Source organism: Rana temporaria, chromosome 5 (genome assembly GCF_905171775.1).
Source record: "Rana temporaria chromosome 5, aRanTem1.1, whole genome shotgun sequence".
Taxonomy (NCBI): Eukaryota; Metazoa; Chordata; class Amphibia; order Anura; family Ranidae; genus Rana; species Rana temporaria.
The window spans coordinates 171,858,991-171,876,897 of NC_053493.1; the positions used below are offsets into that span (position 1 = coordinate 171,858,991).

Here is a 17,907-nt window from a genome sequence, read left to right on the forward strand (position 1 = left end):
CAGACGAAGATCCCGCATCACATCACATCTACGGCTGCCACTGCGGTGAGACCATACACACACATCCAATGCACATAGTGCCTTATTCCTGATACTCCTTTTGATATATCCCCCCCCTGTCGAAACTAACTGACACCCTCCCCTGATTTAAAGTGGTTATACCAGCTGGTAGTCTTCCCCGGTTAAACACTATCTACAATACTGCCCCATAACTGACACTCGAGCCATTGATTGGGCTCCTGAAATGGGTGGTGGACCTTGGGTGGTGGACTATGGGAGGCGACTGATTGTTGGGAAGAGGGGTAAGAAGCTAAAATAGGTAGTTAACTTTAAACACACCCTCCCCCCACATGGTTTTCTTTTTTGTTTTTTTGTTTTGTGACATGGATACTGGAAACTGTCCACTGGGATTGCCACAAAAAGGACAATCTATCCCTCACACTCGAACTCTAAACAGCCTGCACTGGAACTTTTAAACAGGAACTTTCACAGCATATCACAGCTTAGGCCCATACACCCAGGAGCCAAATGGGCCTGTGAAGGGAACACCATGTGGGGAACTAAGGGTTACCGGATGCACCAATGGATGGAGACATCCACAAGCTAAGTAAAGGAAATGACAACACCATTCTTGGGCATCTGGTTGTATCTGGAGATGTTGAGTACTCCTCATAAGAGGTTTGGGGCTCATTGACACTCCCTCATCCAACGCTTATGTCTCCCATACTGCCTAAAGGGGGGCGCCCCACCCTGGTTTAGGGAACAAAGACCGGTGCTCAACTGCTCACCACACCACAAATCCAAATTAGAAAGTGAGCAGAAGGTTGGCTGCCCTATCGGGGTTTACTTTCAGCCTGAAGTATCAACCAGGATCGGGAACAAAGATGCAGACGCTCTGTCAAGAAGGCCCCATTGCTCTAGTGACCCCCAGAAGAGTGGACCCAGCTGACACCTGAAGGAGTAAAAGCCTTGTGTCAGGGAGCAGAACACCAAGCTGGAGGAGGATCCAGGGCCAAAGACATTGGAGTTTCAGCTGCTGGTGTCCCCAAATGTTATTGCAATGTCACCCAAGTCGGGGATGAAGGTCTGCCAAAGCTTTCATCGCTGTACATCGCTGAAATTTTGCAAGTGTTCATGTATCCCCAAAAGATTGTGTCATAAAAAAAAAAAAAGTAGGCAAAATAGTTTAAAGACCACACAGTATTAGAATACATTCACAATTAGATTACTGTACATGGCTAAGACATATAAAAATAAAATTATTTACATAAAAAACAGCCCTATTTAACAATGCATTATATATTTTCAGTGAATGACAAAGCATGTTTTGCTACAGAAGTACAAACAGCACATGCACTTCCATATTATTTCTCTACATACAATAAATCGAAAAACTTTAGCTGTACCTGGCATTGTGTCCTTTCTAGATGTGTGCTCCCCTTTGTATGTGGCATTTGACCCAGTTGTTTCAAAGTCTGCTTTCTTTTCTTTCAGATTGATCATTTCCCGGGGGGATGCAGGTGCGCTTGCTTTAAAAATATGAAATAAAAAAATAAAATACAAGTGAGATATTGTTATCTGGTGTAAGTTTGTTTCACACAATGTAAAGTCACCACACTGGAGTCGTTAAACCAATTATTGAAGAACAAAGGGGGTTCATACACATGTGTTTGAGCATTTTGAAGATATGGCTTGGCCTTCACTACAATCCATAGTACTGTCAGATATGTGTATTCTTTACAGCTTCCATTCTTCCCTACCGTGAGCACTAGCTGTAATGCACATGGATTGCAAGTCACAGAACAGCATATCCCAGCAACGTGTTCCTGCTAAGATACTTCACTGGTGGCCCAAATTGCAATTTCACTACTATGCCCTTTTTTTCTTTTTGAATTATAATTATAGATTTTTGTTAACAAAAAAGCACTTGGATTACAAAGAATATCTCCAATTAGACATTCTGTTGTAAAGTTGCAATACGGCATAGTGAGGAAGAAGACAACGATTCACAGGAATATCAAGTAGTGAGTATCCTGACCCAGCAATGGAAACAGAAGTCTGTAGACAATATCATGTCATATTTAAGTAGATAACAATGTTATGTGGGATGGGCAGTTCGGGTGTATTTGCAACCTCACGTGGATTGGAGATAGCGGTAGTCTGATTAAATTAGGCTTTAAGGGATAGCACAAGGGGAATAGGAACAGGGATAGGGGAGGGAGGGGAGGGGCAGGATGGGTTCCCAGGGGTATTTCTGAAATTGCAAACCAGGAAGAAAAGTCAAGTTAGGGCATTAACCATTTTAGCCTTGGAAGAATCGTCTGCCCAATGACCGGGCCATTTTTTGCTATTCGGCACTGTATCGATTTTACTGACAATTGCCCAGTCATGCAACGTTGCACCCAAACAAAATTAACGTCCTTTTATTACCATAAATAGAGCTTATTTTTGGTGGTATTTGATCACCTCTGCGTTTTTTTTTTTGCGCTATAAACAAAAAAAGACCGACAATTTTAAAAAAAAAGCAATATTTTTTACTTTTTGCTATAATAAAAATCCCCCAAAAATATATATATAAAAAAATTCTCCTCAGTTTATGTATTCTTCTACATATTTTTGGTAAAAAAAAAATCGCAATAAGCATATATTGATTGGTTTGTTATAGCGTCTACAAAATAGAGGTAATTTTATAGCATTTTTTGTTTTACTAGTAATGGCGGTGATCTGCGATTTTTATCATAACTGCGATATTGTGGCGGACACATCTGACACTTTTGACACTATTTTGGGACCATTGTCATTTATACAGCGAACAGTGCTATAAAAATGCACTGATTACTGTGTAAATGACACTGGCAGGGAAGGGGTTAACTACCAGGTGGCGAGGAAGGGGTTATGTGTGTCCTAGGGAGTGATTCTAACTGTGAGGGGGCTGGGCTACCAGTGACAAGACAGTGATCACTGCTCCCGATGACAGGGAGCAGTAGATCACTGTCCTGTCACTAGGCAGAACAGGGAAATGCCTTGTTTACAAAAAAAAGACGTTCCCAATACTTAGTTTCCACCAACTGATACACCACTTCCTCCCAACGCTTAAGTAAATGAGGAGGCCAGGCCAGGCCAATGAGGTCACAAGGAGGGTGGAGACATCATGTGAAGTCATCAACAGGGGTCAATTAATCACTGGGTGGCCCCTGCCCGTGTGCCCTTTTTTTGTTTACATGTAGCTATCAGCAGGGAATCCCTGCTGACAGCAAAGGAGTTATCATTGTTAAGGACATTAACAACCAGCTCTTTACCATGTGATCAGCTGTCAAACAATGACAGCTGATCACATAATGTAAACAGAAGCCGGTAATCGGAAGAAAACATTAACCGTCTTCTGTAAAAGGGACATCGGTCCCACAGTGAGCTCCAGTGCTGCTAACCAGTGCCCACCAGTGCCACCTATCAGTACCCATCATTACTGCTAACCACTGACTACCAGTGCCACCTATCAGTGCAGCCCCTTCAGTGCCTCCTGATTAATGCCCATCAGTGCCACTTATCAGTGTCCATCAGTGCCACCTATCAGTGCCTATCTGTGTATCCTATTAGTGCCCATAAGTGCAGCCTATCAGTGCAGCCTCATCAGCTTACATCAATGAAGGAGAAAATGTACCTGTTTGCTAAATTTTATAACAAACTATGAAAACATTTTTTTTCAAAATTGTTTCAAAAACCCAGTGGCGATTAAATACCACCAACAAAAAAGCTAAATTTATGTGAAAAAAAAGGATAAAAATTTCATATGGGTACAGTGTAGCATGACCACGCAATTGTCATTTAAAGAGTGACAACGCTGAAAGTTGAAAATTGGCCTGGGCAGGAAGGGGGTATATGTGTCCAGTAAGCAGGAGGTTAAATGGCTTTATGTAGTATTTATTGAACATTTCTTATTTTTGTGGCAAATACTGCATAGACCTATAGTGAACTACAATTTTCAATATCGCATGCAATATTTGGATACATGATCCAAATATTGCATGCAATCTTCTTTATTGAGCCCAGTATGTTTAAACATGCTTGTTTTTGTGTACAGTTATGAAAAATATGCTTGTTTTGACAGAACAATGTATAACATAGCTAGTATTATGCCCAAAAAATTACCTGATCTATTGTTAGGTGACATGCGAACTGGAGAAATGGATGGTGTCCTAGAGGAAGAATAAGGTCTTTGCCGGTCTCTTTCAATGGTTGATGATGCTACAAATTGGTACTGGGACCATCCATCCTAAAAAATTAAAATAACATTTTTAAAAATAGACTCCACAGTGCACAGTTGTGTGTATATATATATATATATATATATATATAAATGCTATTCAAGACGTTATAGTTCTGAACAGGTTAAAGTGGTTGTGAAGTGACTGGCCTCAGGTGATACACAAAGGTAAAACATATTCTCCTACATATGCTGTGCCGATTTATCTGTAGAGTCCCCTCTTCCCTACAACTGTTCAAAGTCCAGAATTTCTATACTATATCTAAACTTTCAGAAAGCAGGGTGCAGGGAGATGAGAGCTGACTGGAGGGAAGGGATAAAAACCCCCTTCACACACAGAAACAAAGCCGAGGCTGTCAATTACAGGCTGTGTGCTTGAGCTCCCTCCCCTGTCACCTTTTTCTCTTGGCGTCAGGAAAACTTATCAGAACTGACTAATGCAGATATCAGAGGAACGAGGCAGCAGCCAGACACTTAGGGCCAGATTCACAAAAGAGATACAACGGCGTATCTCCTCATACGCCGTCGTATCTCTGAGATACGATTGTCGTATCAATGCGCCTGATTCATAGAATCAGTTATGCATAGATAGCCCTAAGATCCGACAGGTGTAATTGACTTACACCGTCGGATCTTAGGCTGCAATTCTAGGCCGGGCGCTAGGTGGCGATTCCATTGCGGTCGGCGTAGAATATGCAAATGACTAGTTACGCCGATTCACGAACGTCCGCTTTGCCCATCGCTCTAAATTTACGTTGTTTCTGTAGAGATACGCGGCTTAAAACTAAGGGTGCCCTCCAGGTGGCCTAACCAATGTTAAGTATGGCCTTCGTTCCCACGTCGAAATTTTAAATTTCACGTCGTTTGCGTAAGTCATCCGTGAATGGCGCTGGACGCCATTTATGTTAACGTCGAAACCAATGACGTCCTTGCGACGTCATTTAGCGCAATGCACATCGGGAAATGTTAGGGACGGAGCATGCGCAGTACGTTCGGCGCGGTAACGCGCCTAATTTAAATGGTGCCCGCCCCATTTGAATTAGGTGGGCTTGCGCCGAGCGGATTTACGCTAAGCCGCCGCAAGTTTACAGGTAAGTGCTTTGTGAATCAGGCACTTACGCTGTAAACCTGTGGTGGTCTAACGTAAATGGGATACGTTACGCCACGGCAGCGTAACAGATTTCTACGTGAATCTGCCCCTAAGTGCTCTGAATTGAGACAAGTGCATACTATAGAGGGATATACTTTGTTCATATTTCATGTCTGAGGTTTACTTTATATCTCGGTCAATTGCAAAATATCCACAAAACAGTGAAAAAGAAAGGTAAACAGAAGTTTGGTACAGGAGCAAGGGTCAGACTTACAGGAAGAATACCAAACTGCCTAACAAAATTATGATTTTAATCGTAAGTAACTCTCTTAAAATCTATATATATATATACAGTGAGGAAAATAAGTATTTGAACACCCTGCTATTTTGCAAGTTCTCCCACTTGGAAATCATGGAGGGGTCTAAAATTGTCATCGTAGGTGCATGTCCACTGTGAGAGACATAATCAAAAAAAAAAATTCCAGAAATCACAATTTATGATTTTTTAACTATTTATTTGTATGATACAGCTGCAAATAAGTATTTGAACACCTGTCTATCAGCTAGAATTCTGACCCTCAAAGACCTGTTAGTCTGCCTTTAAAATGTCCACCGCCACTCCATTTATTATCCTAAATTAGATGCACCTGTTTGAGGTCATTAGCTGCATAAAGACACCTGTCCACCCCATACAATCAGTAAGAATCCAACTACTAACATGGCCAAGACCAAAGAGCTGTCCAAAGACACTAGAGACAAAATTGTACACCTCCACAAGGCTGGAAAGGGCTACGGGGAAATTGCCAAGCAGCTTGGTGAAAAAAGGTCCACTGTTGGAGCAATCATTAGAAAATGGAAGAAGCTAAACATGACTGTCAATCTCCCTCAGACTGGGGCTCCATGCAAAATCTCACCTCGTGGGGTCTCAATGATCCTAAGAAAGGTGAGAAATCAGCCCAGGACTACACGGGAGGAGCTGGTCAATGACCTGAAAAGAGCTGGGACCACCGTTTCCAAGGTTACTGTTGGTAATACACTAAGACGTCATGGTTTGAAATCATGCATGGCACGGAAGGTTCCCCTGCTTAAACCAGCACATGTCAAGGCCCGTCTTAAGTTTGCCAATGACCATTTGGATGATCCAGAGGAGTCATGGGAGAAAGTCATGTGGTCAGATGAGACCAAAATAGAACTTTTTGGTCATAATTCCACTAACCGTGTTTGGAGGAAGAAGAATGATGAGTACCATCCCAAGAACACCATCCCTACTGTGAAGCATGGGGGTGGTAGCATCATGCTTTGGGGGTGTTTTTCTGCACATGGGACAGGGCGACTGCACTGTATTAAGGAGAGGATGACCGGGGCCATGTATTGCGAGATTTTGGGCAACAACCTCATTCCCTCAGTTAGAGCTTTGAAGATGGGTCGAGGCTGGGTCTTCCAACATGACAATGACCCGAAGCACACAGCCAGGATAACCAAGGAGTGGCTCTGTAAGAAGCATATCAAGGTTCTGGCGTGGCCTAGCCAGTCTCCAGACCTAAACCCAATAGAGAATCTTTGGAGGGAGCTCAAACTCCGTGTTCCTCAGCGACAGCCCAGAAACCTGACTGATCTAGAGAAGATCTGTGTGGAGGAGTGGGCCAAAATCCCTCCTCCAGTGTGTGCAAACCTGGTGAAAAACTACAAGAAACGTTTGACCTCTGTAATTGCAAACAAAGGCTAATGTACCAAATATTAACATTGATTTTCTCAGGTGTTCAAATACTTATTTGCAGCTGTATCATACAAATAAATAGTTAAAAAAATCATACATTGTGATTTCTGGATTTTTTTTTTTTGATTATGTCTCTCACAGTGGACATGCACCTACGATGACAATTTCAGACCCCTCCATGATTTCCAAGTGGGAGAACTTGCAAAATAGCAGGGTGTTCAAATACTTATTTTCCTCACTATATATATATATATATATATATATATATATATATATATATATATATATATATATATATATATATATATATATATATTTTCCTATGGAATCATTTTCCTTTGAAACACATATTTATGAAAGCAGTATTTAACACAAAAGCAAACATTCATTATATTACTTAACAATTCATTGATGTAATGGCTACATTGGTTTTCTTTTTTAGGCTTTCTTTCTTTTTTTTTACATGGGGATCCTGCCAGTAGGTCTTAAGTTTTTTTAAATAACAAGCTGTCCTGCAGATGTATCAGTTACAGGGTTGAGACAAACCATTTACTACTAGTAGACAGGGGTGTTTACAATTATTTACTTTTATTTATTTATGTAAAATCTTTATCCCAAAAGTAAAAACTGCTTATGAAGTTTCAGCTGGAGTTCAGCTTATTTTATTTTTTTGTGTCATTTACTTTTATTTATTTATGTAAAATCTTTATCCCAAAAGTAAAAACTGCTTATTAAGTTTCAGCTGGAGTTCAGCTTAATTTTATTTTGTGTACATAACTCTGCTAGTACATCTAACACTCCCCACCCCTAGATTAACAATGCTGCTATCCAAAGGTTCCCCTAGACGCCTTTAGTGAAGGCACTCTAAGGCTGCTTTCACATTGCAGCGTGGAGCCGCGGTGACGGTATAGCCGCGCTATTTTTAGCGCGGCTATACCGTCGTATTTACCGCGATATTTGGGCGCTAGCCGTGAGGTTTTAACCTCCGCTAGCGGCCGAAAAAGGGTTAATACCGCGGTATTACCGCGCTTTCCCATTGATTTCAATGGGAAGGCGCGGTATAGGAGCGGTGAACACACCGCTCCTATACCGCGGTAAAGATGCGGCTAGCAGGACTTTTGGTGCGCTCCTGCTAGCGCACCGCTTCAATGTGAAAGCCTTCGGGCTTTCACATTGAACACTGCAGGGCATGATTTTTCATGCGGTATAGCAGCGCTATTTTTAGCGCTGTACCGCATGAAAAATGCCCCAATGTGAAAGGGGCCTAATAATGGAGGTGTATTAACCACTTAACCCCCGGACCATATTGCTGCCCAAAGACCAGAGCACTTTTTGTGATTCGGCACTGCGTCGCTTTAACGGACAATTGCGCAGTCGTGCGACGTGGCTTCCAAACAAAATTGGCGTCCTTTTTTTCCCACAAATAGAGCTTTCTTTTGGTGGTATTTGATCACCTCTGCGGTTTTTAGTTTTTGCGCTATAAACAAAAATAGAGCGACAATTTTGAAAAAAAATGAATATTTTTTACTTTTTGCTATAATAAATATCCCCCAAAAATATATATAAAAACATTTTTTTTCCTCAGTTTAGGCCGATACGTATTCTTCTACATATTTTTCGTAAAAAAAAAATCGCAATAAGCGTTTATTGATTGGTTTGCGCAAATGTTATAGCGTTTACAAAATAGGGGGTATTTTTGTGGCATTTTTATTAATATGTTTCTTTACTAGTAATGGCGGCGATCAGCGATTTTTATGGGTACTGCGACATTATGGCGGACACTTCGGACACTTTTGACACATTTTTGATACATTGTATGAACAGAAGATCAGCATTTCTCCCCCTGACAGGACCGGGAGCTGTGTGTTTACACACACAGCTCCTGGTCCCCGCTCTGTAACGAGGAATCGTGGGTGCCCGGCAGCGATCGTGCCCGCCGGGCACGCGCACAGGAGTCAGGGGCGAGCGGGGGGCGCGCGCGCGCCCCTAGTGGCCTGCGCGAGAGCCAACGTAGAGCTAGGGGCTCTCGCGCAGGGGAACCAACTTGCCGCCGTAAAATGACGGTGGGCAGTCGGCAAGCAGTTAAGATCACTATGTAAAAACAGAGGGTAAAAGGCCTAAAAAAAGTAAACAAATGCAGCCACTGCATCTAATGATTACATTATGCCTGCAATGGCATCAACTCTGACAAAACACGTAAGGAGGAGTCCATGTCTGTAACGTCACCACGCACGCCAAAGCTGTTTACAAGCAGACTGGTTCCTGGGAACTTTTGATTGCTACATGCTGGATTTTATCTGGAATACTGCAAGTTTTTAGTATCGCTACTTTGTAATAAATAGATCTACAGTTTTACTCTATGTGGGTAGTTTTTATCTTTCTCATGGGCTCTGAGACGGAGAGATCCTTACCATCAGCCATGACACTATCCCCTAACAGAGGGAGCCAATTAGATCTCCAGGGCTTACAAACTATGCCTATTTTGACTCCTATAATTTGGAGTCTAGGTTCCCGGTAAGGAGGCATTCTATATGATTTATGGTGGAGGTACACCTGGGTGATCAGCACTTACATTTACCTGTTCTGCTAAATTGGACACTTACGAGGAGATTTCAATTTCAATCACTGTTTCTTTCAACTATGGAGAATAGCATGAACTTTATAGGTATTTCCTTATTTATTTTGAATGTTATGCGTGGCAACTTTTGTTATTCATTCTGTTATATCACATGTGGTTCTATTGTGTTGTTGCCAGCAGCTTACACTTATTTTAATTTTTTCTACCTGTGCAATCATTTTTCTATTTTACATTATCAATACTGACTTCATGCCTTTTGTTAAGTTTGTCAATGGTGCAGCAATGGTGGGACAAACCGCCAATAGTAGCCAACTATGCCCACAAATGCTCTGACCTGTTTGTTAATTTTGATCATTTGGGGTTTTACTAGCTCCCTACCCACAATGTACCAACTGGACACTTCTCGGGTTGATGCTTAATCCCCTGCCTTCTTCAAAGAATCTAGGACTGCCTGAACCCAGGGAAGGAGCGATTTCAAATTGGTACTAAAAATTACAATGTCCAGATAGAGTAAAGCATACTGCCAATGAGGGTGTAGTGTCCTGTCCATTGCCCTTTGAAATGTGCCCAGGGCAGAGTGTAGGCCATTGGCATCCTTTAATATTGAAAGTGACCTTTCAAAGGTCAAAGGATGTAAAAAGCAGTTTTCTCCCTGGCTTCCTTGGTGAGGGGTATCTACCTATACCGGACGGGACCCAACCTCATCTACATGGGGCATCGGATAGGAATTACATTTGGAAATGTCATTAATATTCACTATGTGGTTCTTTAATGCTCAAGCATTTTCTGCACCTCCTCAGACACTGCCTTTCTATATACTTCTGGGATATGATAGGGCTTTAAATTGACCTTTACATTAGGTTTTGTTATAATGTCATACTCAATGACATTGGTGAGACCAGGCAATCCTGAGAACATCCTTTTGTTTCTCCGTAAAAACACTTTCATGTGCTATGTTTGAGGCTTAGACAAGGTAAAAGCAATCTGCACAAAGTCAACTCCTGCAGGGTCCCCTAAATTGACATCTACCACAGCGAATATCTGTTCTCTGTATCTCCAGGTTTCTAACAGATTTACATGATAAACTTGGTAGGGTTTTCTTTTTCTAGGCTGATGTACATTGTAGTTCACCTCACCCACTTTTTTCCACCACCTCAAATGGTCCTTGCAACTTGGCTATGGTTTGATAAAGGGGCATGTCTGTCTGCCCTGAAACATGTAGCCACACCCCCTCCAATTTCTGTCATTATCACCCAGCCGTGAGAGGAGCTGTTTGGAGCCACAGCCATCTTGCTGGTTCTGGAAACTGTTGTTGCTTATATTCCGGCCTGAAGCCTGACAGCTGTACTTCCATCAAGAACTCTGGCCGAGTTAAATAAAAAAACAAAACAAAAGCATTTGAACTTTATTGATAGATAAACTATAGCACCTGTCAAACACAAGGCCTGTGGGATGAATCTGGCCCACCAGGCCATTTCATGTGACGCTCATATTTTTCCATAGGGTGTGCACGGGCACTGCCCCCACCCCTCCCCCAGTGCAGTCAAAAAAAGAAAGAAAAGGGCCCCTAAAAAAAGGTCCTTTAGATGCACTGTGTTCAGGCGCCGGACACAGTGACTTATTGGAAGCGTGATGTCTATGCAATCATGTGATTGCAGACGAGATGCTTCATTTGCCTGCTTTTGACCTTCCTTGTGGCCCAATGAAATGCGCCACAAGGCGTTAATATGGCAGCCTTGTTCTTTATTGTCACCGCTGAGTGGTACTTTCTCTCAGAGTTGCGGCATCACTTCCGGCTTCTCTGTGACAGTGATAAACCTGAAGTGACATCCGTTCAGCTCTGTGGAACTCATGGCCCGAACAGTGTTTTTTTTTCTTCAGTATCCCGAAGTGAACTTGCAGCTGCTCTGTCTCTGGTGCTGTGACTGCGTGCAGGTAAGCAACAGACCTATTTCTGTGAAAACTCCAAGTTTCTCTACTACTCTGTTATGGGACTAGGTAGCTTTGCTACTGCTCTGCTGTCCTTGTTGTGTACTCCAGGGAGTTGACAGGTTGGCAGGTTAGTCCCTGCCAGGATCTCTAGAATGTGAGGAGAGATAGCCCGATTTACTGCAGCCCTTTGTTATGCAGGGTTCTCAGTGTGCAGACCAGCGAGACAGCATCAGCTTTAACCCCTGTTAGGCTGAGCAGTAATTAGTGCAACATCTAAATAAATGTACAGGAAGGGGGGTAGGGTGTAACATGTACAGGGAAGGGAAGTAATATGTACAGGGATGGGGAGTAATATGTACATGAGGGGGGGGGGGTAATATGTGGAGGGGGAAATATGTACAGGAGGGGGAACATGTACAGGGAAGGGAATTAATATGTACGGGAAGAGAAGTAATATGTGACAGGGGGTAATATGTACAGGAGTGGGGGTAATATGTACAGGAGGGGGGTAATATGTACAGGGAAGGGAGGTAATATGTACAGGGAAGGGGGGTAATGTGAGCAGGAAGGGGGGTAACATGTACAGGAGACCCAGGAACTCAGCACAGAAATGGTGGGAACTCCTCATAATGGGCACATCGGTTTTACAGACCTGGGAACTCAGCACTTTCGTACTTTCTGATTCCCAGCTCTGTCCTCAGCTTCTTCCTGACAGCAGTACAATATAAGGGGAGTCATAAATCTAAAACAGTGCAGCGCTAGAAATTAAACTGCTATGCAACATAAAACAAAGAGTCCCAGAGTGTAGAGTTCAGAAGCCAAAGGTGTCGACAGCTGACACCCCAACAAGAAGAGAAAGATTCCTTGATAGTGAACAGGGTGCTTGAGAACGGTTATAATCACTGTGCATCCTTTTCAGTGCTTCCACCACCAGAGGTACAGACCGCTCACCTTAATGAATGGACCTCTCAACTAACAGAAAGGTCATTCATACAGTCCTTTTACAGAACGATCAAAAGTTGAGGGGCTGACTTCCTGATAGAACCTTCAATCGATCTCTGCATTCATTCAGTAATCACAGGACACACTTTTAGACATTCATTGTCCATGTAAAGATCAATAAAACAATACATCAATAAAATTAAAGCTAATAGGCAACAGATCTAACCATTATTAGAGTAATTTTGAACAACCCCCAATCCTGACACTTATACTAGAGGAAGGTTCCCACGACAGTACAGAAACGTAATATCGGGGATCACGTGAGGGAGGGGATTTTCACGGAGCCCAAGAGGATCAGGGAGGAGAGCTCCGTTTGTCTCCCCAAATCCGAGAGGTTGGTGGGGCACACAACCCCAGCAACCAACCCACGAAGTGGCACATTTAAGGAAAAGAAAAGTAAGAGGATGGAGAGGAGGCAGGAGAATTAAAGAGTAAAACCCCAACAGGTGATTTATAACCTGAGCGGAACTCCCCTTAACGAAGAGGAAATTAAAGTACTCGATAAGGATCTCAAATATGCCCCTACCCATAATCTAAACAAATTCCAAATGTATGTCAATCTGCAAAAATGTATTCAGGACACTGAGTAGAAATCAGTCTACTATGGAAGGAAATTAATTAGCCCACACCTTTAGAAAACTAGGGTAGGTTTTAAAAAAAAAGGTTAAAACTTGGTGGGATATCACTTCTATCGAACCATACTTAGCAGCAATCAAAAATAAAATATCAAATATTGCGCCAAACAAAAGAGAAAAAGTAGCTGCTAGACACAACAATCAGACAAAAATTGGAATAGTGCAATAAATTTAAAGTGTAGCGCTGTGTATGTGGAAAATGAAATAAACCAATAATTAGAAAATAAACATAGTGAAAGTATAGAATATGACATTTCCATATATAGAAATACAGAGTATGAAAACCGTGTAAGTATAAACGTCAAGGATAGACCCAATAGGAATCTATAGGTTACTAGACATGTAATGAAACAGTACATATAACCGTGGAAATTAATAAATACAGTGTAGTGTGTATCAAAGGTGACCAAAACCACCTAAAATAATGTGTATATAATGAGAATGAAAACAACACAAAAATGGTAATCTGAAAATAAAATATATCCAAAATGTAAACAACACCTGAGGTCATATGTCTATAACATGAATATGCAAATAGCACAAAACGACTGTAAGTGAATGGGATATAACAATCTACATTAAAAAATGAGCTGCAAGGTTCTAAAACCACTATCACTATAAAGTTCATCAGTGGGCATCCAAAATGGAGGGAGACCTGTCCTAAGTCAACACACTATGATCAATACTTAAAGTGATGGTGTGCCGTAGAGAGTATCACCCGGGAGTGCCTTCACCGTTAGGCAAGGGAAGAAATTAATACTCTTACCCTCCAATGTGGACCCAGCTCACCGTACGGTGGTGGATCGCCTGCGCTTAATTCACACCAAGGACTTGAAGGGACTGGATCTACAGGACACGTCCTTCTCTCCACTGGGAAAACGTATTTGTCAGATCTACTACTCCAACGTCAGGATCTGATATGATAGGGTTAAGTATCCAAGCTAGGATTCCGCCAAACTGTGAACAATTAACCACTCCCTTTTCAACGGTGCATTGAGGTATGAGCTAATACTTAGCAGCAAAACTGATCCCGAGACGTCTGAGGTGGGATGTCCCCCCAAATGATGGACTTATGGATGATGAGGCAATGAAAGGTTTGGAAGAGTTCTTAGAGTTCTTACTATTAAGGAAACTTTTGCCGCGTACACACGATCGGAAATTCCTACGGAATGTTGGCTCAAATTTGTGTTGCATACACGCGGTCACACAAATGCTGCCAGAAGTTCTGACCGTCAAGAATCCGGTGACGTACAAGACATACGACGAGCCAAGATCAATGAAGTTCAATAGGCAGTTCGGCTCTTCTGCTTGATTCTGAGCATGCGTGTTTTTTTCGCGGATTTTCCAATAGGAATTTTTTCTGTCGAACCTGCTCTCAATCTTATGTTGGCGGAAATTCGGACAGCAAAAGTCTGATAGAGCATACACAAGGTCGGAATTTCCATCCAAAAGCTCACATCGGACTTTTCTTGACGGAATTTCCGATCGTGTGTATGAGGCAAAAGTAAAATAAAAATGTTGGAGACTCAGATCAGAGAACTTAGAAATATCCTGGAACCCTTTAAGGAGTCTGAGGAATTTTCTGAGGTTGTCTGCTGAGTTGAAAAATAGATTAATTAAATGGGATGCTGAGACTCAAAATAAGATGACAGAGATCTGGATGACTTTGGTAAAGGTAATGGCCCAAATTCACAGAGAGCACGGCGCACATTACGCCACCGTAGAGTAACCCATGTACGCTACGCCGATGCAGCGCAGAGAGGCAAGCATGGAATTCAGGAAGCCGCAGAGCGGCGTAGGTGGAAGTGGGCATGACCCATGCAAATGAGGCGTGACCCCATGCAAATGATGGGCCGAGCGCCAGACAAGTACTTATAACGAACTGCGCATGCGCCGTAACGTGGACGCATCCCCCTGCGCCTGCTCACAACCACGTCGGAACAACTGCCTAAGATACGCCGGATCACTGTGTACGCTATGAACGTAACCTACGCCCAGCCAGACACACGTGCAACGTAAAATGCGCCGGCTTGTGTTCCTTGGTGCAGACCTTTGCATGTCTGCTGCTGGGTTGCACCTCCTTTATGGGGCATAACTTTATGCCGGACGTACAACTTACGCGCACCTGTAGTAGCCTGCGTCGGGCGCACGCAGGTTTGTGAATCGCCGTATTTCCCTCATTTGCATGTTTGAATAGCTAATCAATGGGAGTGGCACTATGCGCCCAGCCTAAATGTGCGCCCACTCTACACCGGCGTAAGCAAGTTACGTCGGCAGAGTGAAGCCTATTTTTAGACGCATCTCTGTTTGTGGGTCTTGCGCACAGATACGACGGCACACATTTGCACTTACGTCGGCGTAACTTGATATACGTCGGCGTAAGTGCTTTGTGAATCTGGGCCAATGTGTTTAACCACTTAAGACCCGGATCAATATGCCGGTAAAGGACCTGGCCCCTTTTTCGGCACAGCGTCGCTTTAACTGACAATTGCGCGGTCGTGCGACATGGCTCCCAAACAAAATTGGCGTCCTTTTTTCCCCACTAATAGAGCTTTCTTTTGGTGGTATTTGATCACCTTTGCGGTTTTTATTTTTTGCGCTATAAACAAAAATAGAGCGTAATTTTTTTTTAAAATGCAATGGGCCAAATCCTCAAAAGAGATACGACGGAGTAACTGCTGTTACTCCGTCGTATCCCTGGTCCTAACTATGGAACTGATCCACAGAATCAGTTTCCCATAGTTAGGACGAAGATCCGACATGTGTAATTGAATTACACTGTCGGATCTTAAGGATGCAATTCTAGGCCGGCCGCTAGGTGGCGAGGCCATTGCGGCCTGACCAGTTACCAGTTACCAGTGACCAGTTACGGCGACCCACGAACGCTCCGACGGGCCCGTCGCTCTAAATCTACGTCGTTTACGTCGAGTTCCGCCACGTAAAACTAGGGCTGAGCCCTAGTTGTCTTAAGCCATGTTAAGTATGGCCGTCGTTCCCGCGTCGAATTTTAAATTCTACGTCGTTTGCGTAAGATGTCCGTGAATGGCGCTGGACGCCATTTACGTTAACGTCTAAGCAAATGACGTCGGAGCGACGTCAGTTAGCGCAATGCACGTCGGATAAGTTACCCGACGGAGCATGCGCAGTACGTCCGGCACGGGAGCGCGCCTAATTTAAATGGGACTCGCCCATTTGAATAGGAACGCCTTGCGCCGGACGGATTTAAGTTACAGCGCCGCAAAGTTCCAGGTAAGTGCTTTGTGGATCGGCACCTAACTTGGGAATTTTGCGGTAGAGTAACTTAAATCCGAAAAGTTACGTTGCGCCGCGGCTTTGTGGATTACCCCCAATATTTTTAACTTTTTGCTATAATAAATATCCCCAAAAAATATATAAAAAACGTTTTTTTCCTCAGTTTAAGCCGATACATATTCTTCTACAAATTTTTGGTAAAAAAAATCGTAATAAGCTTTTATTGATTGGTTTGCGCAAAATTTATAGCGTTTACAAAATAGGGGATAGTTTTATGTCATTTTTATTAATATATTTTTTTTACTATTAATGGCGGCGATCAGCATTTTTTTCGTGACTGCGACATTATGGCGGACACATCGGACACTTTTGACACATTTTTGGGATCATTGTCATTTTCACAGTGAAAAGTGCTATAAAAATGGTGTGAAAATTACACTGGCAGTGAAGGGGTTAACCAGGAGGGGGCACTGTAGGGGTTAAGTGTGTTCTAAGGGAGTGTTCTTACTGTGGGGGGCATGACTGTGCATGTGACATCACTGATCGTCGTTCCCTAACACAGGGAACAGACGATCACTGACAGCCACACTTGGAAGAATGGGGAAGGTTTGTTTACACTCACCTCTCCCCGTTCTTCCTCTCTGTGACCCGATCGCAGGACACCGGTGGCGATCGGGTCCGTGGGTCCCGCGGGCGCGGTCACGTAGGACAGGACCGGATCACGGGCACGCCGCTGGCGGCGCGCTTGCGACCCACGGCTGGGCATCTTAAAGGGGAAGTACCTGTACGTCCATGTGCCCAGCCGTGCCATTCTGCCAACGTAAATAGTCGTGTGGCGGTCCTTAAGTGGTTAAATGGCAAGTAGGGTCTCCCAATGTGGCCATGACTCAGACACACCCAGACTCCTCCCATTTAGACATTATTAATACCCTGCAACCTGTCTTAAGGGAGAATAATGTCTATGTATATGACAATTTAGAATATCATAATATCAGAACACTTCTGAATGCTGGCTATTATCAGGAAGCCCAGAATAATAGAGGAAAAAATAAGGGAGCTCTGTTTGTCCCCCCAAATCCGGGAGGTTGGCGGGGCACACAACCCCAGCAACCAACCCACAAAGCGGCACATTTAAGGAAAAGAAAAGTAAGAGAGGATGGAGAGGAGGCAGGAGAACTCAAAAGAGTAAAACCCCAATAGGTGCTGGGATTTATAACCTGAGTGGTACACCCCTTAATGAAGTGGAAACTAAAGTACTCAATAAAGGTCTCAAATATACCCCTAACCATAATCTAAACAAATTCCAAATGTATATCAATCTGCAAAAATTTATTCAGAGTCTAAATATCAAAAAATACTTTCTGAATACTCCATCTACCATGACATATGCCGGCAAATGGGGGTGAATCACCATGGTCACCATTCTAACCTTCAGAA

The 17,907-nt window shown here is 43.0% G+C and overlaps 1 protein-coding gene across 1 annotated transcript in view; it reads right to left on the bottom strand.

Moving 5' to 3' along the window:
- The window catches only part of CTNND2 (catenin delta 2), a 672,820-nt gene that overhangs the window by 26,237 nt on the left and 628,676 nt on the right, over positions 1–17,907 (bottom strand). Inside the window, 2 exon segments of the mRNA XM_040353393.1 lie at positions 1,407–1,529; positions 4,150–4,273. Of these exon segments, the coding sequence (XP_040209327.1) occupies positions 1,407–1,529; positions 4,150–4,273 (247 nt within the window).